General features: G+C 45.9%; 2 protein-coding genes across 3 annotated transcripts in view; one reads left to right on the top strand and one right to left on the bottom strand.

The window, feature by feature from the left end:
* LOC134538696 (large neutral amino acids transporter small subunit 2) overlaps positions 1 to 16,189 on the top strand; it is a 912,958-nt gene extending 896,769 nt beyond the window's left edge. For both annotated transcript variants that reach the window (XM_063380130.1, XM_063380129.1), the window contains 5 exons: positions 1,102 to 1,225; positions 7,977 to 8,177; positions 11,565 to 11,714; positions 14,344 to 14,521; positions 15,936 to 16,189. In XM_063380130.1, coding sequence (XP_063236200.1) covers positions 1,102 to 1,225; positions 7,977 to 8,177; positions 11,565 to 11,714; positions 14,344 to 14,521; positions 15,936 to 16,000 — 718 coding nt within the window. In that variant the 3' untranslated portion in view covers positions 16,001 to 16,189. The remainder of the gene's footprint in view (positions 1 to 1,101; positions 1,226 to 7,976; positions 8,178 to 11,564; positions 11,715 to 14,343; positions 14,522 to 15,935) is intronic.
* Positions 16,190 to 17,326: 1,137 nt separating this feature from the next.
* LOC134539009 (mucin-17-like) lies at positions 17,327 to 22,606 on the bottom strand. The gene is made up of 4 exons (XM_063380673.1): positions 22,602 to 22,606; positions 21,426 to 22,192; positions 18,219 to 19,994; positions 17,327 to 18,129 (listed from the first exon to the last, which is right to left on the bottom strand). Exons 1-4 carry the CDS (start codon positions 22,604 to 22,606, stop codon positions 17,327 to 17,329), a joined length of 3,351 nt encoding a protein of 1,116 aa, XP_063236743.1.

The following is a 22,606-nucleotide window of genomic DNA, read 5'->3' as shown; positions in this document are numbered from 1 at the left end:
TTTAGTGTAACAATTAAGTGATAATGGTATTATAGTACAATTACAGGTTATGGGTAAGATATGTTTTTTTTAGATTATATGATAGAAAAAATTTAGTTTCTAGTAATTAAAGGCTTCATAATAATGTTTGTAGTGAGAAATTGACTTATTCGCAAACACAATGCTTCAGGAACGCCCGAATGATTGGTGACGTCATAGAAGTGCAAGTGGTAACCAACATGGAACAAATAGCAATGCAGTTACATTACTCTCTTCCTGATCGTTACACTTTCCGTAACGATCTGAACATTACCCATTTATTCGTTACGATAATATTCGTTATTTTTTTCAACACTACCTCTGTAAAGAAGTTTCACAATCCAAAACGACTGCATTAATGTCATAAACATATTACGTAATTAAAAATTCATATAATTTCCAAAAAGCATATTTTGTTTACAAAACTTAAAAAAGAATATATAAATATATATGAATTATTTTGGATGTGTAACATCTTAGCTTTTGGTATGCGACATGCGACATTTTGTGGGAGCAATTTCGTGAATACGACGGAAGTCAAGTAACGGAAATGTGTAACAACCACGGTGCCACAATCTGTCGCAGATGGCGTGAACCAAAGTTCACAAATACAAGGGGGAAAATTATAGTATTATCTGTTAAGTGAATTTTAACAAGATGGGCAATATTTTAATGAAATTCCTTGTTAAGAATCTGGCCCAAGCCAGGGTTAGGTATTGTTTCAATTATTTTTTTTTTTTTACTTTTATCGGAGCCGTTTCGTTGTAAATTTAAAAATTAGGTCTGTTCATCGAATTATTAAACAGTCGACGTAGCTGATCTGGCAGCGAAGTCAAGCGGCGGATGTGGGAACTATGTGTGATTCGCGTCCAGAAATGTGGTTGAAAACACAATTTGCGTATGAGAACATGCGAATTTGCTCGCTAACCGAGGTTAGATGTTAAACATCTCTGACGAGTACTGAAAGGCTCTCTTACGTGTAGCCTATTTTTTTTTTTCACGCGGTTTTGGTCACGATAATTTCTATTGAAGTAGGTAAACACATAAACTAGTAACTTTGTAATTATTTAATGTGTGTTTCAGAAACCTTCCCAGGGCCATATCCATATCAATGCCGATGGTGACGGTGGTGTACGTGTTGACTAACGTGGCATACTTTGCCGTGTTGACCAAGGAGGAACTGCTGTCGTCGAATGCTGTCGCTGTGGTACGTGTTTCTCTAGGCACGATCATTCCATTTAGATCATTTACGCCAAGGCCTTTCAGTCACTTACAGCAGAAAACTTATTGGAAATTTAATTCTTTTTATTCTACAGAAACTGTTAAATTAAAATATATAACAATCAAACAGAAAGACAAAACCCAGCATACGAACAAAAACACATATAAAGCTGCTCCGTAGATAAACTTGCGCTTGATTCTACAACTTAAGTGTTGAACGCATGAAGAGAACTTTAAAATTAATGAATATTAAGATACATTTTGGGGACCACTTACAATTTTATAAGGTATTGTTTGGAGAGAAGGCTGTTCACTAATAGCGGAGCATAATACATATAGTTGGCAGCATGGGATGACAAAAAAAAATGAGTGAGTCCTTCAGTACTCGCCAGTGATGTGTAAACATCAGTAGTATACAGTAGTCGGTCCGGCGGCAGGAGTAGCAGTGTGAAGCGTGACGCCAGTCCACCCTCTTGGATTGTGATGTCACGGCAGCCATCTTGAATCACCTTTACCTTGATCATTGACCTTGACTTTGACCTTGATCCCGGTGGCCAACTTGGATTCCGCCATTTTTAATTCTATAATATTACACCATTTTGTTTTCCGCCTTTTTTTCGCCATTTTGTTTTCTACACTTTCGGCCATTTTTTATTATGTCACCATTGCGAATTTCGTTACGGCCGCCATCTTGAAAATCTGTAATTAGTATCAAATTGATATGAAAAAAAAAATGTAAAATTTATAAAAATTATATTATAAATTGTAATAATATTTTAATTTTAAATTTACTTATATCATGGAGCTTGTAGTCCTTGATTCGAACCTGGTGAAGGCAAAAAAGTGGCGATGGATCCTTCCTCCACGTAAGCCACTGGCAGCCTGACCTCCCACCACTAATGCCAAGGTGTATATATACATATATCGCCAGCTAGTATGATGTCACATCCGCCATCTTGTTTTCGTCTGCTGGAGGCCGCCATATTGGATCCGACATATTGTTTTCAGCATATGAAAATAAGATGGCGGACATGACATCATACTAGCAGGCGATATATATATATATATATATATATAAACACACATACACCTTGGCATTAGTGGTGGTAGGTCACTCTGTCAGTGGCTTCCATGGAGGAAGTATCCGTCACAATTTTTTCCCTCGCAGGTTTTGAACTGAGGACTCCAAGCTAAATGAGGTAAGTACATTTTTAAATTAATATTAAAATCTGATTATATCATTTTTATAAATTTTATAATTGTTCCATTAAAATTGAATAATAATTACAACGAAAAAAGCAATTGTGGTGTCATTAATCAAAATGGTGGAAATTTGTAGCAAACAAAATGGCTGAAAACAAAATGGCGAAATGTTGTAGTATTCAAAATGTTTGGATCCAAGATAGCATTTCCAAGATGACCACTGGGATCAATATCAAGGTAAACTGTCAAGTCAACAGTCAAGGTCATCCAAGATGGCCACTGTGACATCAGAATCCAAGATGGAGAACCGGCGCCATTCTCTACAATCCTACTCCTGCCACCAGACCAACTATTATATACTACTAACATCTAACCTTGGTAACGAGCGAATTCGTGTATTCTCAACTTAGATTGTATAGTTTACAGAGGAATTATTGTAATCTTTAGTGGGCTACAAAAATGTATTTCCTCCCCCTAAAAGACCGACATACCTCATACATAGCAGCAGCTGGAATTGTGTTTCCAAGAAGTCTCTATTTAATGTCGGTTTGTATACGTATTACACTGTAAGCATGTATCTCATTCAAACTTGACATGTGTATTTTATATTTTTAATATAATTATTAAATATGTACGTAGGAATTGTGTTAACAAATTATTCAAACAAAAAATTATTAAAAATTCATTCAATAAAAATCCATGTATAAAATGTTTAAGTTAACCATTCTCAAGCAAAATCATTAACTGAAATGTATATGTGTAAACTTCGCCGTTCTAAACGTTTACTGTTTCCTAAGGTTTTAATATTGTTACATTGTAAAGAAACCTTTCTCATAAGATATTATGTAATGGTTATACTGGAAATAAAGTGGAACATCGATTATTTGGACCTCGGTCCACCGAACGACCGGTTAACCGAACGCGTTCCAGAAGGCAAAATTATTCTTTGTTTCGTTGTTTCTGTGTTTGTGTGTTCCTTTGTGTACAGCAATTGGTTTACTTATTAGTTCTTGTGTGAGCATTGTAGTATGCATATTTGTGTTTATTATCACTGTTTATATGTGTTCATTAAAGCTAAGCTCGCGCAGGAGATAAAGCACACATTGGAGACACTATGCTCAGGGACAGTATGCCTTACAAATGAATTTTATCTTCCTAGTCTTATAAGTGATTATGTTACAATCTCTCCAGGTATCGACAAGGGAAATAGCTTAAAGTATGTTGAAGATTTAAGGAAGTTAGAAGATTATAAAAGTGGCATCTCCAGAACAAAGTTACAAGTCAATTTATAGTATAATCACTAGTTATTTTTTCCAAAAATGCTCGGTTATCCGAAGTGTCGTTTCAGCGACGCCAGCCTCCACGGGGTGGAGAAACATGGCACTGTTTAAGTACCTGGGGCGCCCTCCTCCGCCCAGAACACTTCGTAGAGTCCTAGTCCCTAGTGGTGAGAGGGGGCAGGGAGGGGAATGTGATCACGTGCGCGGTCTTCTTTTCGCCTCTGCGCCTAGGAAGCCCTTCTCCTCCGCCCAGAACACTTCGTAGAGTCCTAGTCCCTAAGGGTTGGGGGGTGGGTAGGGAGGGGAATGTGATCACTTGCGCTGTCTTCTTCTCGCCTCTGCGCCTAGGAAGCCCTTCTCCTCCGCCCAGAACACTTCGTAGAGTCCTAGTCCCTAAGGGTTGGGGGGTGGGTAGGGAGGGGAATGTGATCACTTGCGCTGTCTTCTTCTCGCCTCTGCGCCTAGGAAGCCCTTCTCCTCCGCCCAGAACACTTCGTAGAGTCCTAGTCCCTAAGGGTTGGGGGGTGGGTAGGGAGGGGAATGTGATCACTTGCGCTGTCTTCTTCTCGCCTCTGCGCCTAGGAAGCCCTTCTCCTCCGCCCAGAACACTTCGTAGAGTCCTAGTCCCTAAGGGTGAGAGGGGGTAGGGAGGGGAATGTGATCACTTGCGCTGTCTTCTTCTCGCCTCTGCGCCTAGGAAGCCCTTCTCCTCCGCCCAGAACACTTCGTAGAGTCCTAGTCCCTAAGGGTTGGGGGGTGGGTAGGGAGGGGAATGTGATCACTTGCGCTGTCTTCTTCTCGCCTCTGCGCCTAGGAAGCCCTTCTCCTCCGCCCAGAACACTTCGTAGAGTCCTAGTCCCTAAGGGTGAGAGGCGGTAGGGAGGGGAATGTGATCACTTGCGCTGTCTTCTTCTCGCCTCTGCGCCTAGGAAGCCCTTCTCCTCCGCCCAGAACACTTCGTAGAGTCCTAGTCCCTAAGGGTGAGAGGGGGTAGGGAGGGGAATGTGATCACTTGCGCTGTCTTCTTCTCGCCTCTGCGCCTAGGAAGCCCTTCTCCTCCGCCCAGAACACTTCGTAGAGTCCTAGTCCCTAAGGGTGAGAGGGGGTAGGGAGGGGAATGTGATCACTTGCGCTGTCTTCTTCTAGCCTCTGCGCCTAGGAAGCCCTTCTCCTCCGCCCAGAACACTTCGTAGAGTCCTAGTCCCTAAGGGTTGGGGGGTGGGTAGGGAGGGGAATGTGATCACTTGCGCTGTCTTCTTCTCGCCTCTGCGCCTAGGAAGCCCTTCTCCTCCGCCCAGAACACTTCGTAGAGTCCTAGTCCCTAAGGGTTGGGGGGTGGGTAGGGAGGGGAATGTGATCACTTGCGCTGTCTTCTTCTCGCCTCTGCGCCTAGGAAGCCCTTCTCCTCCGCCCAGAACACTTCGTAGAGTCCTAGTCCCTAAGGGTTGGGGGGTGGGTAGGGAGGGGAATGTGATCACTTGCGCTGTCTTCTTCTCGCCTCTGCGCCTAGGAAGCCCTTCTCCTCCGCCCAGAACACTTCGTAGAGTCCTAGTCCCTAAGGGTGAGAGGCGGTAGGGAGGGGAATGTGATCACTTGCGCTGTCTTCTTCTCGCCTCTGCGCCTAGGAAGCCCTTCTCCTCCGCCCAGAACACTTCGTAGAGTCCTAGTCCCTAAGGGTGAGAGGGGGTAGGGAGGGGAATGTGATCACTTGCGCTGTCTTCTTCTCGCCTCTGCGCCTAGGAAGCCCTTCTCCTCCGCCCAGAACACTTCGTAGAGTCCTAGTCCCTAAGGGTGAGAGGGGGTAGGGAGGGGAATGTGATCACTTGCGCTGTCTTCTTCTAGCCTCTGCGCCTAGGAAGCCCTTCTCCTCCGCCCAGAACACTTCGTAGAGTCCTAGTCCCTAAGGGTTGGGGGGTGGGTAGGGAGGGGAATGTGATCACTTGCGCTGTCTTCTTCTCGCCTCTGCGCCTAGGAAGCCCTTCTCCTCCGCCCAGAACACTTCGTAGAGTCCTAGTCCCTAAGGGTTGGGGGGTGGGTAGGGAGGGGAATGTGATCACTTGCGCTGTCTTCTTCTCGCCTCTGCGCCTAGGAAGCCCTTCTCCTCCGCCCAGAACACTTCGTAGATTCCTAGTCCCTAGCGGTGAGAGGGGGTAGGGAGGGGAATGTGATCACGTGCGCTGCCTTCTTCTCGCCTCTGCGCCTAGGAAGCCCTTCTCCTCCGCCCAGAACACTTCGTAGAGTCCTAGTCCCTAAGGGTTGGGGGGTGGGTAGGGAGGGGAATGTGATCACTTGCGCTGTCTTCTTCTCGCCTCTGCGCCTAGGAAGCCCTTCTACTCCACCCAGAACACTTCGTAGAGTCCTAGTCCCTAAGGGTGAGAGGGGGTAGGGAGGGGAATGTGATCACTTGCGCTGTCTTCTTCTAGCCTCTGCGCCTAGGAAGCCCTTCTCCTCCGCCCAGAACACTTCGTAGAGTCCTAGTCCCTAAGGGTTGGGGGGTGGGTAGGGAGGGGAATGTGATCACTTGCGCTGTCTTCTTCTCGCCTCTGCGCCTAGGAAGCCCTTCTCCTCCGCCCAGAACACTTCGTAGAGTCCTAGTCCCTAAGGGTGAGAGGGGGTAGGGAGGGGAATGTGATCACTTGCGCTGTCTTCTTCTCGCCTCTGCGCCTAGGAAGCCCTTCTCCTCCGCCCAGAACACTTCGTAGAGTCCTAGTCCCTAAGGGTGAGAGGGGGTAGGGAGGGGAATGTGATCACTTGCGCTGTCTTCTTCTCGCCTCTGCGCCTAGGAAGCCCTTCTCCTCCGCCCAGAACACTTCGTAGAGTCCTAGTCCCTAAGGGTGAGAGGGGGTAGGGAGGGGAATGTGATCACTTGCGCTGTCTTCTTCTCGCCTCTGCGCCTAGGAAGCCCTTCTCCTCCGCCCAGAACACTTCGTAGAGTCCTAGTCCCTAAGGGTGAGAGGGGGTAGGGAGGGGAATGTGATCACTTGCGCTGTCTTCTTCTCGCCTCTGCGCCTAGGAAGCCCTTCTCCTCCGCCCAGAACACTTCGTAGATTCCTAGTCCCTAGCGGTGAGAGGGGGTAGGGAGGGGAATGTGATCACTTGCGCTGTCTTCTTCTCGCCTCTGCGCCTAGGAAGCCCTTCTCCTCCGCCCAGAACACTTCGTAGAGTCCTAGTCCCTAAGGGTGAGTGGGGTAGGGAGGGGAATGTGATCACTTGCGCTGTCTTCTTCTCGCCTTTGCGCCTAGGAAGCCCTTCTCCTCCGCCCAGAACACTTCGTAGAGTCCTAGCCCCAAAGGGTGAGAGGGGGCAGGGAGGGGAATGTGATCACTTGCGCTGTCTTCTTCTCGCCTCTGCGCCTAGGAAGCCCTTCTCCTCCGCCCAGAACACTTCGTAGAGTCCTAGTCCCTAGTGGTGAGAGGGGGCAGGGAGGGGAATGTGATCACTTGCGCTTTCTTCTTCTCGCCTCTGCGCCTAGGAAGCCCTTCTCCGCCCAGAACACTTCGTAGAGTCCTAGTCCCTAAGGGTGAGAGGGGGTAGGGAGGGGAATGTTATCACTTGCGCTGTCTTCTTCTCGCCTCTGCGCCTAGGAAGCCCTTCTCCTCCGCCCAGAACACTTCGTAGAGTCCTAGCCCCAAAGGGTGAGAGGGGGCAGGGAGGGGAATGTGATCACTTGCGCTGTCTTCTTCTCGCCTCTGCGCCTAGGAAGCCCTTCTCCTCCGCCCAGAACACTTCGTAGAGTCCTAGTCCCTAAGGGTGAGAGGGGGTAGGGAGGGGAATGTTATCACTTGCGCTGTCTTCTTCTCGCCTCTGCGCCTAGGAAGCCCTTCTCCTCCGCCCAGAACACTTCGTAGATTCCTAGTCCCTAGTGGTGAGAGGGGGCAGGGAGGGGAATGTGATCACTAGAGACCCGGAAAATTCGAGGTTACAATGACCTCCAGGATAGACTCTAATATCTTCTACACACTCGGGCAAATGCCAACTGTTCATTGGCTGTTGAATTGTGGGTCGTCTCGACTGGGTGGCCTGCGATTCGACACTTCAATGAGTGAGGGTCTCTAATTGGCCCTCAGTCCTCCGGATTAACAGTGAACCAATGACAGAAGCAGCACTAAGGTATGATTATTTGGTTTTTAGCTCAACACGAAATGAACCCGCGAATTTTCCGGGTCTCTAGTGATCACGTGAAAGGTCTTCCGCATTGTTCCCGCGCCTGGGAAACACGGGCGCCCCGTCAGTTCGGATGACGGAATGCTCCAGACGTTCGGCGACAAGCTGCTGGGCGGCATGTCGTGGGTCATGCCGTTCTTCGTGGCGTGCTCGACGTTCGGCGCGCTCAACGGCGCCATCTTCGCCTCGTCGCGGCTGTTCTTCGTGGGCGCGCGCCAGGGCCACCTGCCGGCCGCCATCGCGCTCATCAGCGTCGACCGCTGCACTCCCGTGCCGTCGCTCGTCTTCCTGGTGAGTCGCCGGTCAGTCCCGTTGTTGTCTGTAAAGTCCTTTTACGGACGATAAATTAACTTGACAACGCATTGGCGTCGCAACCGGGGGGGAGGGGATGACGGGGGGGACACTTCCCCCCCCCCCCCCCAATAATAGGTCTTCAATTTCGTCCCCTCCAATAATATATTTAGTTTCGTAGTTATATTAAAAATATGATTTCTGTGATATAACCCGTACCATGTTGCGCATGGTGCATTTAGTCCAATCGTGGTAATGTGAGCACTGTTTTTCTTACAAATTTGTTCTCTGAAAATATTTTTTTATAAAAAATAAATTATATATTGCAACCAACTATAATTAGAATATCTAGGAAAGAAAAATGCCTAAAAACCACCTTTTTGCACCTTCAAAACCCAAATTTTCCCGGGGGAGGACCCCCAGGCCCCTCGCTTTTTTTTTTCTCCAGGGGATGGATATTCCTCAACAACTAAATCAATTGCAGTCCCCCCCCCCCCTCCCAAAAAAAACTATATCCTTGCGACGCCCATGTGACAACGTCATAACAAAACATTGATGAAATGATTCCATACTTTTAAAAATAAAATTGAATCATTTTTATTGAATCATCACTATTTTGTATGGATACAAAGGAGGAGTGAAATAAAATATACAATTTAATTATTGATAAATTTACTTTTATTTGCACTCATTATTTCAAATATGTTTATTAATTTAAACGAACAGATTATTTTAACTATAACTTTTGTACGTGTTTGCTATTTAACTTTCTTACAATCGTGTGTTATTCTGTTAAGGATAGGACGATGATAGGAAAAGTAGGAAACGAATGGGAGTGTTTCAAGTTTGATGTGCCTCGAAAAAGTCAAATGGATGGTTGTTCCAATCGAGTAGAAGAGAGATAGATGCGGCGCAAGCGTACAATGAGCGTAACGGGACAAAGCGTAACGGGATAAAGCGTAACGGGACAATGTGTGTAACGAGACAATGAGTCATCCTTTTTCGTGCGTGCAGCCGGCGTTCATCGATTTATTAGACGTTGTGACGTCAAAAAGTCTGAAAACCAATCACTGACACTTAAAAATGTTTACTCGCAAGTCACTCAACGTCTGTCAATGTTCCACAGTTCCGCGCTCCTCGCTGGAGCTGGGCTCGACAGTGGTTCACCCATTACCTCGCGCCTGTCCGCACACACACACAGTCTCGCGCCACTCAGTCGCACTCTCTCGGTCCCGTCGCTCCACGTCACGCCACTCTCAGAGGGGGTCTCGCACCCTCTTCGCCCATGTCGCACTTCCCTTCGCTCGCGGAACTCGTCGAGGGGACCCCTGCGGAGGCCGGCGTCGCTGCTTAAGTACCTGGGGCGCCCTTCTCGAACCGACGAGAGCGGCTGTGACGAGTCGCGTCGTCCCGGGCCGACCCGACGCCCGAAACCTCGAGAAATGCTGTATTTTTTTTTTCTAGCCACTCCGCGCGGCGGCCGAGGCAATAAGTTGCGTGGGGAGCGGAGGAGTAGGGGGGTAGCGACGACCCTTGTAATCCGGACAGGTACGCGTGGCATGTCTTACGTCAGTGGACAGTGCGTGACACGGCGCGTGACGCCAGTGGCCGTGCAGGGCTGCCAGCCAGCTCCGAACCTGGCATCGCGGTCTGGTCTCTCACATCCGTAATAAAATATTTTAACAGTGGCGGATCCAGAAGTTGGTGGGGTGCGGACATGACGGCATGCAATCCCCCTCCGTCCCCCTCCATCCTCTCCCCACCATACCTTGAAAAATTTTCAGTTTTTTCCTAATTCCTTATTATAATTTACTAAACTTACCAAAAATTTATTTTACTGCAGTGCTATGGATAATAGGACGTTTTTGGACCACAAATGTAATGTACTAAATGTTTAAATTCTAAATGTACCAAAATCGTACTAGAAAATTTAATTTTGCCCCTCCCCTTACCCTCATTCCGGATCCTCCCTTAGTGAGAAAAACATTTAATTGATAATAAATTTAATATTAATAAAAAAAATTATTAATTGAGAGCCTGTAGCTCGGTGCACGTGAGAGAAGTGAAACTTATTTGGCAATTCAAACCTCGACTCGTATGTACATCGTGAAGGGGTAAAGCGGCAGAGAGAGAGAGAGAAAAGACAAATTTCTAAATAAAAATTTTCCCGTCCAAATAGTTACTTATGAAATGTTAGTGGTCCGCCAAAATGTAGCTTTAAGATTCATAAATTTTAAAATTTTCTTCTTGCGTTCAACACTTAAGTTTTAGAATCAAGTGCAATTTTATCTACGGAGCATGTGTGTTGCTTATTCGCATGCCAAAAACACATAACTAGCAGAGCTATTTTGAATACCTTTCTTTTTATTTGTGTTATTTGTCCTCGATAATACGTAAAATATCTCATTTCAAATGTTAATTCAATAACTTTTTTATTAATTTAAGTGTTACTAAACATTTTTGGGAATGCCAAAAATACCTCCCATTATCTTCATTTTTCCTTCTAAGTTTACAATTTTTTTTTTTACTAATTGTTTCTGAACCCAGTTTCAATTCGCCAATATTCTGCATAGCAACTGTCATAACAGAACACAGTTCAATAGCAACCAGTTTGTGAAATTTTTTTAAAATAATTTTCAAATGTAATTTTAACATAAATCTTCTCATATAAGCGGTCAATATTTTCACCAATAGTTTTTTTTTGTAACTAAATTACCCTCAAAACCCAATTTCTTGCAATAAATATAAGGTGATTGGATCAGAAAAGGACACTGACAAAACATCCAAAACATTAGAATCTGCAAAAAAAAATGCCTGAAACTTTGTAGTGTAGTGTAGTGTAAGTATTGTTTTTTTACTGAATGTAAATGGCTGTTTGTATCTGAAAATAAAAAGATTTTTGAAACCAAAGCATAAGTACACTCGGCGAACTTGCAGGAAAAAAAAAAATATGTGCGCGAGTCTTTCAGTGCTCGCCAGAGATGTTTTTTCAACTAAATTTCTGGACGCGAATCACACGTAGTTACTGCACCCGCCGCTAGAATTCGCTGCCCGAGCAGTTACGTCGGCAATGAATCATTCGATTTGCAGACCAAAAATTTTGACTCTGTAATCAAACGGCTCCAAAAAAAAAGCAAAAAAAAAGACTTGAAAAAATACTAAACCCCGGATTCTCAACAAGGAATTTTATTAAAATACTGACCATCTTGTTAAAATTTGCTAACCAGTTATTCCTGTGGTTGTGTGAACTTTGGTTCGAGCCATCCGCCACAGATGGCAGCACCGTAGTTCCGTTACTCCCACAAAATGACGCGTACCGAGGGAAGAGGTGTTGCACATCCAAAGTCTCAGGCTGAGGTGTCAGTAACAGGCTCGATGTGGTTCCAGTGCCTCATCACCCTCGCGCTGCTCAGCATTGAGGACGTGTACGTGCTCATAAACTACCTGAGCTTCGTGGAGGCGCTCTTCACAACCCTCTCAGTGTGCGGCCTGCTGTGGCTGCGCTACAAGAGGCCGGACGCCCACCGGCCGATCAAGGTTGGGGCAAAACACCGTGCATATCCATCCCTACCAATGACTAGAGACCTGCAAAATTCGCGGATTCATTCGGTGATAGGCTAGAATTCAAAGACGTATACCTCGTAGATAATTTTGCTATTGTTTTACTGTTCATCTGGACGAATCTCAACCAGTTATGAACCCTCAACCAAAGAAGGATCGAATCACAGACAAACCAGCTGAGACGACTCACAAGTCGGCAGCCAATGAACTTGCGTTATTTGCCCGAGTGTACAGGGGTATGTGCAGTCCATCCTGAAGGCCATCGAAACCGCGAATTTTGCAGGTCTCTACGCAATGACATAAATGCGAAAGTGTGCTTGACTGTTTGTCCTTCTTCCACGCAGAAAAGCGGCAACGGATCGACGTGATTTTTGAAGCCAAACCTCTTTACTTTACAAACGTTACGAAAATCCCGATCGCATAAAGGGGAATAGTTAGGTACGAGGTGGGGGAACCGGTAGAGCAGGTGAGCAGGAAGACGGCATGGATGGAGGAGAGGGATATGCACGTAGCGTTGCTTGCTGTATGCTAGTTGTAGCTGTCGGAAGTGGAGACGGTAAAGGAGAAAGAGGTAGAAATGACGCAACAGTGATGCTACGAAATTCTCGTAACGCTGCTGCTTGTGTTTGTCTACTCGTCAGTTTTCGCAACCGCTGACAATTGAAGCTGCCATATATGTTGTTTTTTTTAATTTAAATAATCTACAACTTTTTTCTTCGTGTGGAAAAATAGTTATTAATTTTTTGCAATTGAGTTTATAACTATCATTCCTAATTATGTGGATAGTTTGATCGAAAATGAAAATAATTTATCTCTATCTGTACTTAAAATGCAAAATATTTCACTTAGGCCCTATAGCGTGCGTGGACACCACAAGCAGAAGTTTTTTTCCCACATAGATAGTATATGGGCCGGAAAGTGACATAGACTAGATGCATTTAATTATGAGATTCCATCCGTAAGGGAGTGAAAAAGGGGTAAATTCAGTTTTATAATTGAAAATCATTGGCGGTAGGTCATAGACACACAAACCGTGAGTTTGTGTCATATCTCTGTGTCCACCACACGGTCATATAGTAAGGTCTGGCAACTTCCTATCCTCCTTAGCAAAACCCATCCACTTAGTGAAGTTCGCGCTGCTAGCGAACTAAAGGCTCTAATTACAGTTTAGCTTAGAACTTCGTTAATAGATGGTGTCACCTTGAATTTGAAAAACGCTATAGTCCGTCACGTCTTGTCCAGGGTTTACCTGCCATCCCACAAAATGAAGCTGGTGATTGGAGTCCCGGTTTTGCTGATGTGCACCTAGATTGTGTAATCAATGGGACTTTAAAATCAAAATTGTCCATTTTTCAAGTGTATGTCATACGGACTTGAATCTCGGTAGTGATGTTCTTTATATTATTATTTGTTTAGCCTGGGAAACGCTTGGTACTTCAACTAGTAAATAATATAAATAATAAATGAAAGCGTGGTTTATCTGTGCTTGCCGCTATGATATCGCAACTCTCCCCTGCAGTTTCATGGTATGATATGGTAGCACTCTATCCCACATCCGTGAATAAGGTTTCGGTTTGGAACTTCAAAAGTTTGTTTCGAGTATATGAGTCTCAAAAGAGGACATTTTATGGGAAGTCTGTGAAGCAGCAGGTAAACGAGTGCTGAAGTGGCTGAGACAGGCCAGAATCTTCTATAAAGTTCCAGAACGTTCGAAAATGTTGTAGAATGTTACAGAATTTTATAGAAGGGTCTGGAATGTCCTAGAATTTTCCAGGATGTTCGAGGATGTTCCAAGATTAATGAGAATGTTCCGTGATGTCCCAGAAGGTTCTGGGCTTTCGAAGGGATTTCCAGTTCCGGTTTAATAGGAACTGGCTGGCTTTGTGCGGACGAAGCGAGGGTGAACCTGGTTAGTTTACAATAAAATTGTTGTTCAGCCCCAACTTCAAAGACGAAAACCAGACTTTCGGAAGAACTATAGACCATAAGCTGTTTAGAGGTGTTCAAATTATTTTGTCTTGATTAACCTGCAGCCGAAGTTTGTAGGTCGAATTCATTATCACTCTGTGTGTGTGTTTGTGTGTGTGTGTGTGTGTGTATATATATATATATATATAATGCTCCTATCTCAATGAAATTTTGCACACTTGACTTCGATACAAGAGGAAGGCCACTTACTACGTGAAATTTAAGCTAAATTTTTATTCTTCTGGATTATTTAAATTTACAAAAACAAATCTACTTTCTTCAAATAGAAAGTTAGTACATTACATTAAATATAACTCTACAGTGATTACATAATAAAAAATTAATGAAGACTTGGTATTAGGTATGTATTTTCATACAAAAAAATGAAGTACGTTAAAAATATTTGTAATAATAATTGCAGTAATTATAACCAGAGTCATTTTTCTCAATATGTTATTAGATAAATAATATATTTGAGAGTAGGGCGGGATTGCTAATAAAAATTATTTAATTGTTTTTTTCGTTAATGCTAAACAGTTTACATTTGTTATATTTTGTGTGGTAGTAAAGTGTAGAATTTCTCTGCCAAGAAGTTTAAAGTGAGACGTGTTCCAAATATTGCGACCGGTGTTTGCAGGTGAACATAGTGTTTCCCGTCATCTTCTTCGTGATCTGCCTGTTCCTCGTCATCCTGCCTTGCCATGTCAGCCCGGTGGAGGTCAGCGTAGGCCTGGGGTTCATAGTCTCCGGCGTTCCCATCTACCTGGTGTTCATCTACTGGCAGACCAAACCAGCGTGGCTGACCAGAATATCGAGTAAGAAACATTTTTTTGACGTGACAACGTCCAATAAATCGACGAACGCCGGCTGCACGCACGAAAAAAAAGTGTCCCGTTACACACATTGTCCCGTTACGCTGTGTCCCGTTACGCTCATTGTACGCTTGCGCCGCATCTATCTCTCTTACACTCGATTGGAACAACCGTCGATTTGACTTTTTCGAGGCACATTAAACTTGAAACACTCCCATTCGTTTCATGCTTTTCCTATCATCGTCCTGTCCTTAACAGAATAACACAGATTGGAAGAAGTTAAATAGCAAACATGTATGAAAGTTATAGTTAAATAATCTCTTCGTTAAAGTAATAAACATATTTGAATTAATGAGTGCAAATAAAAGTAAATTTATAAATTAAATTGTAGATTTCATTTCACTCCTTTGTATCCATACAAAATAGTGATAATTCAATAAAAATGATTCAATTTTATTCATGAAAGTATGCAATAATTTCATCAATCTTCGAGTGTTAGAGAGATATATGCGGTACAAGCGTACAATGAGCGTAACTGGACACAGCGTAACGGGACACGTTAAAGAGAAAAATAATGTATTGAAAAATGTAAACTTGAAACTGTTTGCAGTGGCTCTTAAATGCTATTCGCAATCAGACACTTTTAATAAAGGCCGAGTGGTTTGTAATGCTGCCTTAACACGTGGAGCTCTGGACGCTGTTCGGCGACCCAGCCAGGCGACCACCTTAATATTTAAACAAATAAATATTTTTAGGTTTACAGTTGTGTTTTTTAAAACAATTTTGTTGACAAAAAGGCATTGCCACAGCAATGGCGTATGTCCTGTAAACATGTTTTTAATCCATCTTCCCCATTGCAATAATCACTCAGAGAACGTGTACGGTTGCATCTGTAGCCAGCCATCTTTGGTTTTTGTTTGCATGTATGTTGAATAAATTGTCAGCAAAAATAATATTATTATCTCATTAATACTGAAGTATATTGTTTTGATACATTCAATCTATACATTATTTTATGGTAATTTTGTTTTAGATTTTTATGTATTAAAGGTTATTTAACAGTACACTTTTAAAATACATTTTTTGCTACCCCATCACATGCCACATATTGTATTTATTGATCACTGCACAGTACTTAAAATATTGTAAAAATAGTGAAAACTATTTTAATTCATGTGTGTCTGGCCCTCTGAATTATTTTCAAAAAGTTTATCTGGTCCTCGAAAAGATAGAAGCTAGGCCATCACTTTGTTTAATTAATACAGTTTGCATGTACATAAATGTTATATTTTGTATGTTCAACCACGTCAAGAAACAACTGTGTTTCGGATGTTACTAATTGTTTATCTGTACAAACTGACATTGGTAAACAGACTGATCAATAACAAACTTACGTTTTTTTTTACTACCTTTTCAGGGTCATTCAACTTGATTTGTGCGAAAATGTTCAAATGTTTGCTGGAAGAGGAGAAGATATGTTGAAAGAGGAAGCGCTCTTAACCAACGCAAAGTTTTTACGACTGGAGTTGCTTGCACTTACATTCGAGTATTTTTATATGGTTTTTGTCATAAACACAAGATGGACAGATTAACTTACCACTGTAGAAAATGTAATTTTTTTTTCACAAATATGTAAAATAAATTGCTATGAAGCTCTTATTTCAGAGGAAACGTTTTGTTTCATGAAAATGTAATTTGCTCCTGTTATTTTTTTTTCATAAATTCTTCAAAATCAGGGGCGTAACTAGACTGGTTTCTGCCCGGGCCAAGTACTTATCCTAACACCTTTTTTTTCAAACGAACCAAACCAAAAGCTTTTCCAAAAACAACCTCATATCGCCACCACGCATTAATTCCACTGTCATAAATATTTGTTTGATTCAAATTACATGGTAAATAAATATATTTATTAGCAGTCTTTTCTTTTGTAATATATCGCAAGTTGGATAGTACGTGGAAAAAAAACAGTTTTTAAATATTTGACGATATAGGTGTATGTATCTTTCAATACAAATAATTCAGTTCATTTGCTCTCCCAATTTTTTTTTCTTGTTATAACACTACCAAATTCAAGTAAATATCTATAGTAAAAATTACTCTGCCATTTACAGGTCCGGAGCAAAAGCCCCTATAGTTATGTCCCTGTTCAATATGAAAATTTATTTAAACAACATATAAATTATTTCGTTAAATATTTAAAATTATAATGAGAAGAACGAGGAGACAATGTAAAAATTAAAGTATTTTTCATAAGAAAACATTTTGCTTGTACAGCCTCATCAAGCAGTTTGGGTTACTCCGCGCATCACCTGCTTTCCATGATGTATGAGAACAACCCATCTAACTTAATTGAGTGCTTAACCTATCATGGACTTAGCTGATACCCAAAGAAAATATTATTCTTACTAATTTGTTATTTAATTTCTAAGATATTAATTACTATAACAGTTAAACAAATTTAAATTTACTAGCATGTACACAGAAAAAAATTTAAGACTAATATTATAACAAAACTTTCCAAACACTTCAGAAAAATATGCATTTATATAGATACTAGCCGTATGCCCGAAGGAATTTAATTCCTTATTTAACCCTCTTTGGGAATGAATTTTCTAAAATCCTTTCTTGAAGACCACCTACGTTATAAAAGGCAATCCTATGCAAAATGTCATGCTTCTTGACCCACTGGTTTCAACTGCATTTTCTTTCTGTCAATGTTAAAAGATTGATTCAGTAGATATCAATTAGACGTCCTACCGTTCTGTCGTGATGTTATACTTGTAGATGGTTGCCGAAGGCGCCAACTAGCTATGAATGGTAGACGTAGACCCTGAAGCTAATGCACGGGTCGAAATGAGACTTGTCTCTAGGCGTGTCGTCCCCCGTGGCTGGCAGACAGCAGGTGTTGAACTGGCGGAGAGCAGGTGTTGAACTGGCGGAGAGCAGGTGTTGAGATGGCGGAGAGCAGGTGTTGAGCTGGCGGAGAGCAGGTGTTGAGCTGGCGGAGAGCAGGTGTTGAGCTGGCGGAGAGCAGGTTTTGAGCTGGCGGAGAGCAGGTGTTGTACTGGCGGAGAGCAGGTGTTGAACTGGCGGAGAGCAGGTGTTGAACTGGCGGAGAGCAGGTGTTGAGATGGCGGAGAGCAGGTGTTGAGCTGGCGGAGAGCAGGTGTTGAGCTGGCGCAGAGCATGTGTTGTGCTGGCGGAGAGCAGGTGTTGAGCTGGCGGAGAGCAGGTGTTGAGCTGGTGGAGAGCAGGTGTTGAGCTGGCGGAGAGCAGGTGTTGAACTGGCGGAGAGCAGGTGTTGAACTGGCGGAGAGAAGGTGTTGAGCTGACGGAGAGCAGGTGTTGTACTGGCGGAGAGCAGGTGTTGAACTGGCGGAGAGAAGGTGTTGAGCTGGCGGAGAGCTGGTGTTGAGCTGGCGGAGAGCAGGTGTTGAACTGGCGTAGAGCAGGTGTTGAGCTGGCGGAGAGATGTTGAGCTGGCGGAGAGCAGGTGTTGAACTGGCGGAGAGAAGGTGTTGAGCTGACGGAGAGCAGGTGTTGTACTGGCGGAGAGCAGGTGTTGAACTGGCGGAGAGAAGGTGTTGAGCTGACGGAGAGCAGGTGTTGAGCTGGCGGAGAGCAGGTGTTGAACTGGCGTAGAGCCGGTGTTGAGCTGGCGGAGAGAAGGTGTTGAGCTGACGGAGAGCAGGTGTTGTACTGGCGGAGAGCAGGTGTTGAACTGGCGGAGAGAAGGTGTTGAGCTGGCGGAGAGCTGGTGTTGAGCTGGCGGAGAGCAGGTGTTGAACTGGCGTAGAGCAGGTGTTGAGCTGGCGGAGAGATGTTGAGCTGGCGGAGAGCAGGTGTTGAACTGGCGGAGAGAAGGTGTTGAGCTGACGGAGAGCAGGTGTTGTACTGGCGGAGAGCAGGTGTTGAACTGGCGGAGAGAAGGTGTTGAGCTGACGGAGAGCAGGTGTTGAGCTGGCGGAGAGCAGGTGTTGAACTGGCGTAGAGCCGGTGTTGAGCTGGCGGAGAGAAGGTGTTGAGCTGACGGAGAGCAGGTGTTGTACTGGCGGAGAGCAGGTGTTGAGCTGCCGGATAGAAGGTGTTGAGCTGCCAGATAGAAGGTGTTGAGCTGGTGGAGAGCATATGTTGAACTGGCGGTGAGCAGTTGTTGAACTGACAGAGAGCAGGTGTTGAACTGGCGGAGAGAAGGTGTTGAACTGACGGAGAGCAGGTGTTGAAATGGCGGAGAGCAGATGTTGAACTTGCGGAGAGCTGGTGTTGAGCTGGCGTAGAGCAGGTGTTGAAATGTCGGAGAGAAGGTGTTGAGCTATCGGAGAGCAGATGTTAAACTTGCGGAGAGCAGGTGTTGAACTGGCGGAGATCAGGTGTTGAACTGACGGAGAGAAGGTGTTGAAATGGCGGAGAGAAGGTGTTGAGCAGGCGGAGAGCACGTGTAGAGCCGCGGGGAGCACATGCTGAACTGGCGGAGAGCAGGTGTGAACTGGCGGAGAGCAGGTGTTGAGTTGACGGAGAGAAGGTGTTGAAATGGCTGAGAGCAGGTGTTGAACTGGCGGAGAGCTGGTGTTGAACTGACGGAGAGAAGTTGTTGAGCTGGCGGAGAGAAGGAGTTGAGCTGGCGGAGAGAAGATGTTGAGCTGGCGGAAAGCAGGTTTTGAGCTGGCGGAGAGCATGTGTTGAGCTGGCGTTGAGCAGGTGTTGAGCTGGCGGAGAGCAGGTGTTGAACTGGCGGAGAGCAGGTGTTGAGCTGTCGTATAGCAGGTGTTGAGCTGTCGTAGAGCAGGTGTTGAGCTGGCGGAGAGCAGGTGTTGAACTCGCGGAGAGCAGGTGTTGAGCTGGTGGAGAGCATGTGTTGAAATGGCGGAGAGAAGGTGTTGTGCTGGCGGAGAGAAGGAGTTGAGATGGCGGAGAGTAGGTGTTGAGCTGGTGGAGAGAAGTAGCTGAGCTGGCGGAAAGCAGGTGTTCAGCTGTCGTAGAGCAGGTGTTGAGCTGGCGGAGAGAAGGTGTTTAACTAGCGGAGAGCAGGTGTTGAACTGGCGGAGAGCATGTGTTGAGCTGGCGGAGAGCAGGTGTTGAAATGGCGGAGAGAAGGTGTTGAGCTGGCGGAGAGCATGTGTTGAAATGGCGGAGAGAAGGTGTTGTGCTGGCGGAGAGAAGGAGTTGAGCTGGCGGAGAGCAGGTGTTGAAATGGCGGAGAGAAGGTGTTGTGCTGGCGGAGAGAAGGAGTTGAGCTGGCGGAGAGCAGGTGTTGAGCTGGCGGAGAGAAGATGTTGAGCTGGCGGAGAGCAGGTGTTGAGCTGGCGGAGAGAAGATGTTGAGCTGGCGGAAAGCAGGTGTTGAGCTGGTGGAGAGCAGGTGTTGAGCTGGCGGAGAGAAGATGTTGAGCTGGCGGAAAGCAGGTGTTGAGCTGGCGGAGAGAAGATGTTGAGCTGGCGGAAAGCAGGTGTTGAGCTGTCGTAGAGCAGGTGTTGAGCTGGCGGAGAGCAGGTGTTTAACTAGCGGAGAGCAGGTGTTGAACTGGCAGAGAGCATGTGTTGAGCTGGCGGAGAGCAGGTGTTGAAATGGCGGAGAGAAGGTGTTGAGCTGGCGGAGAGCAGGTGTTGAAATGGCGGAGAGAAGGTGTTGTGCTGGCGGAGAGAAGGAGTTGAGCTGGCGGAGAGCAGGTGTTGAGCTGGCGGAGAGAAGATGTTGAGCTGGCGGAGAGCAGGTGTTGAGCTGGCGGAGAGAAGATGTTGAGCTGGCGGAAAGCAGTTGTTTAGCTGGCGGAGAGCAGGTGTTGAGCTGGCGGAGAGAAGATGTTGAGCTGGCGGAAAGCAGGTGTTGAGCTGGCGGAGAGAAGATGTTGAGCTGGCGGAAAGAAGGTGTTGAGCTGTCGTAGAGCAGGTGTTGAGCTGGCGGAGAGCAGGTGTTTAACTAGCGGAGAGCAGGTGTTGAACTGGCGGAGAGCATGTGTTGAGCTGGCGGAGAGCAGGTGTTGAACTGGCGGAGAGCAGGTGTTGAGCTGGCGGAGAGCAGGTGTTGAACTCGCGGAGAGCAGGTGTTGAGCTGGTGGAGAGCATGTGTTGAAATGGCGAAGAGAAGGTGTTGTGCTGGCGGAGAGAAGGAGTTGAGATGGCGGAGAGCAGGTGTTGAGCTGGTGGAGAGAAGATGCTGAGCTGGCGGAAAGCAGGTGTTCAGCTGTCGTAGAGCAGGTGTTGAGCTGGCGGAGAGCAGGTGTTTAACTAGCGGAGAGCAGGTGTTGAACTGGCGGAGAGCATGTGTTGAAATGGCGGAGAGAAGGTGTTGAGCTGGCGGAGAGCATGTGTTGAAATGGCGGAGAGAAGGTGTTGTGCTGGCGGAGAGAAGGAGTTGAGCTGGCGGAGAGCAGGTGTTGAAATGGCGGAGAGAAGGTGTTGTGCTGTCGGAGAGAAGGAGTTGAGCTGGCGGAGAGCAGGTGTTGAGCTGGCGGAGAAAATATGTTGAGCTGGCGGAAAGCAGGTGTTGAGCTGGCGGAGAGCAGGTTTTGAGCTGGCGGAGAGAAGATGTTGAGCTGGCGGAAAGCAGGTGTTGAGCTGGCGGAGAGAAGATGTTGAGCTGGCGGAAAGCAGGTGTTGAGCTGTCGTAGAGCAGGTGTTGAGCTGGCGGAGAGCAGGTGTTTAACTAGCGGAGAGCAGGTGTTGAACTGGCGGAGAGCATGTGTTGAGCTGGCGGAGAGCAGGTGTTGAAATGCCGGAGAGAAGGTGTTGAGCTGGCTGAGAGCAGGTGTTGAAATGGCGGAGAGAAGGTGTTGTGCTGGCGGAGAGAAGGAGTTGAGCTGGCGGAGAGCAGGTGTTGAGCTGGCGGAGAGAAGATTTTGAGCTGGCGGAAAGCAGGTGTTGAGCTGTCGTAGAGCAGGTGTTGAGCTGGCGGAGAGCAGGTGTTTAACTAGCGGAGAGCAGGTGTTGAACTGGCGGAGAGCAGGTGTTGAAATGGCGGAGAGAAGGTGTTGTGCTGGCGGAGAGAAGGAGTTGAGCTGGCGGAGAGCAGGTGTTGAGCTGGCGGAGAGAAGATGTTGAGCTGGCGGAAAGCAGGTGTTGAGCTGGCGGAGAGCAGGTGTTGACCTGGCGGTGAGCAGGTGTTGAGCTGGCGGTGAGCAGGTGTTGAGCTGGCGGAGAGCAGGTGTTGACCTGGCGGAGAGCAGGTGTTGAACTGGCGGAGAGCAGGTGTTGAACCGGTGGAGGGCAGGTGTTTAACTGGCGTAGAGTAGGTGTTGAGCTGGCGGAGAACAGTTGTTGAGCTGGCGGAGAGCAGGTGTTGACCCGGTGGAGGGCAGGTGTTGAACTGGCGTAGAGTAGGTTTTGAACTGGCTTAGAGTAGGTGTTGACCTGGCGGTGAGCAGGTGTTGAGCTGGCGGAGAGCAGGTGTTGAGCTGGCGGAGAGCAGATGTTGAGCTGGCGGAATGCAGGTGTTGAGCTGGCGGAGAGCAGGTGTTGACCTAGCGGTGAGCAGGTGTTGAGCTGGCGGAGAGCAGGTGTTGAACTGGCGGAGAGCAGGTGTTGAACCGGTGGAGGGCAGGTGTTGAGCTGGCGGAGAGCAGATGTTGAACTGGCGTAGAGTAGGTGTTGAGCTGGCGGAGAGAAGGTGTTGAGCTGGCGGAGAGCATGTGTTGAGCTGGCGTTGAGCAGGTGTGTAACTGGCAGAGTCCCACCCGGGCTGTTTCGGCCACCGGGGACGCTATGTTATTTAGTTGACTAACTCGTTAGCGTATTTAGAGGGGATCACCTAGTACATGCTGCCTCCCTCTCAGAATGGTAAGATATGCAAAGGATTATACGACTTCTGAAGTAATAAACAGGTATTATACTAGGTCCAGACTACTGCCCCCCCCCCCCCCCTTTTATAAATCAATCCTGGTTCCGCCCCTGGACAAACTCACTGAATTACAACTCTGTTAAATTTGCTATAATTGTCTTTATTAAACTCGTCAATCTACACGGCGCTGCTTGTTTAACGCCTGGAACCGTAGTTCGACAGTGCACGTGTTATAGATCACGTGTTCTCAATCAGCGGTATCGAGTGGAAGTGGATATTAATTAATTGCGTGAGAGCCCTCTGGACTTACGACAT

The sequence above is a fragment of the Bacillus rossius genome, chromosome 14 (genome assembly GCF_032445375.1).
Source record: "Bacillus rossius redtenbacheri isolate Brsri chromosome 14, Brsri_v3, whole genome shotgun sequence".
Lineage (NCBI taxonomy): Eukaryota > Metazoa > Arthropoda > Insecta > Phasmatodea > Bacillidae > Bacillus > Bacillus rossius.
Note: the sequence above shows the minus strand (reverse complement) of the source record. Positions and strands in the feature narration are given on the sequence as shown.

Coding starts and splice junctions, on each gene's coding strand:
- LOC134539009 (XM_063380673.1), bottom strand. Junction 19,995..21,425: donor TCAACACCTGCTCTCCGCTA/GTTAAACACCTG, acceptor GCTCTCCGCCAG/CTCAACACCTGCTCTACGAC. Junction 18,130..18,218: donor TCAACACCTGCTCTCCGCCA/GTACAACACCTG, acceptor GCTCTCCGCCAG/CTCAACACCTGCTCTCCGTC.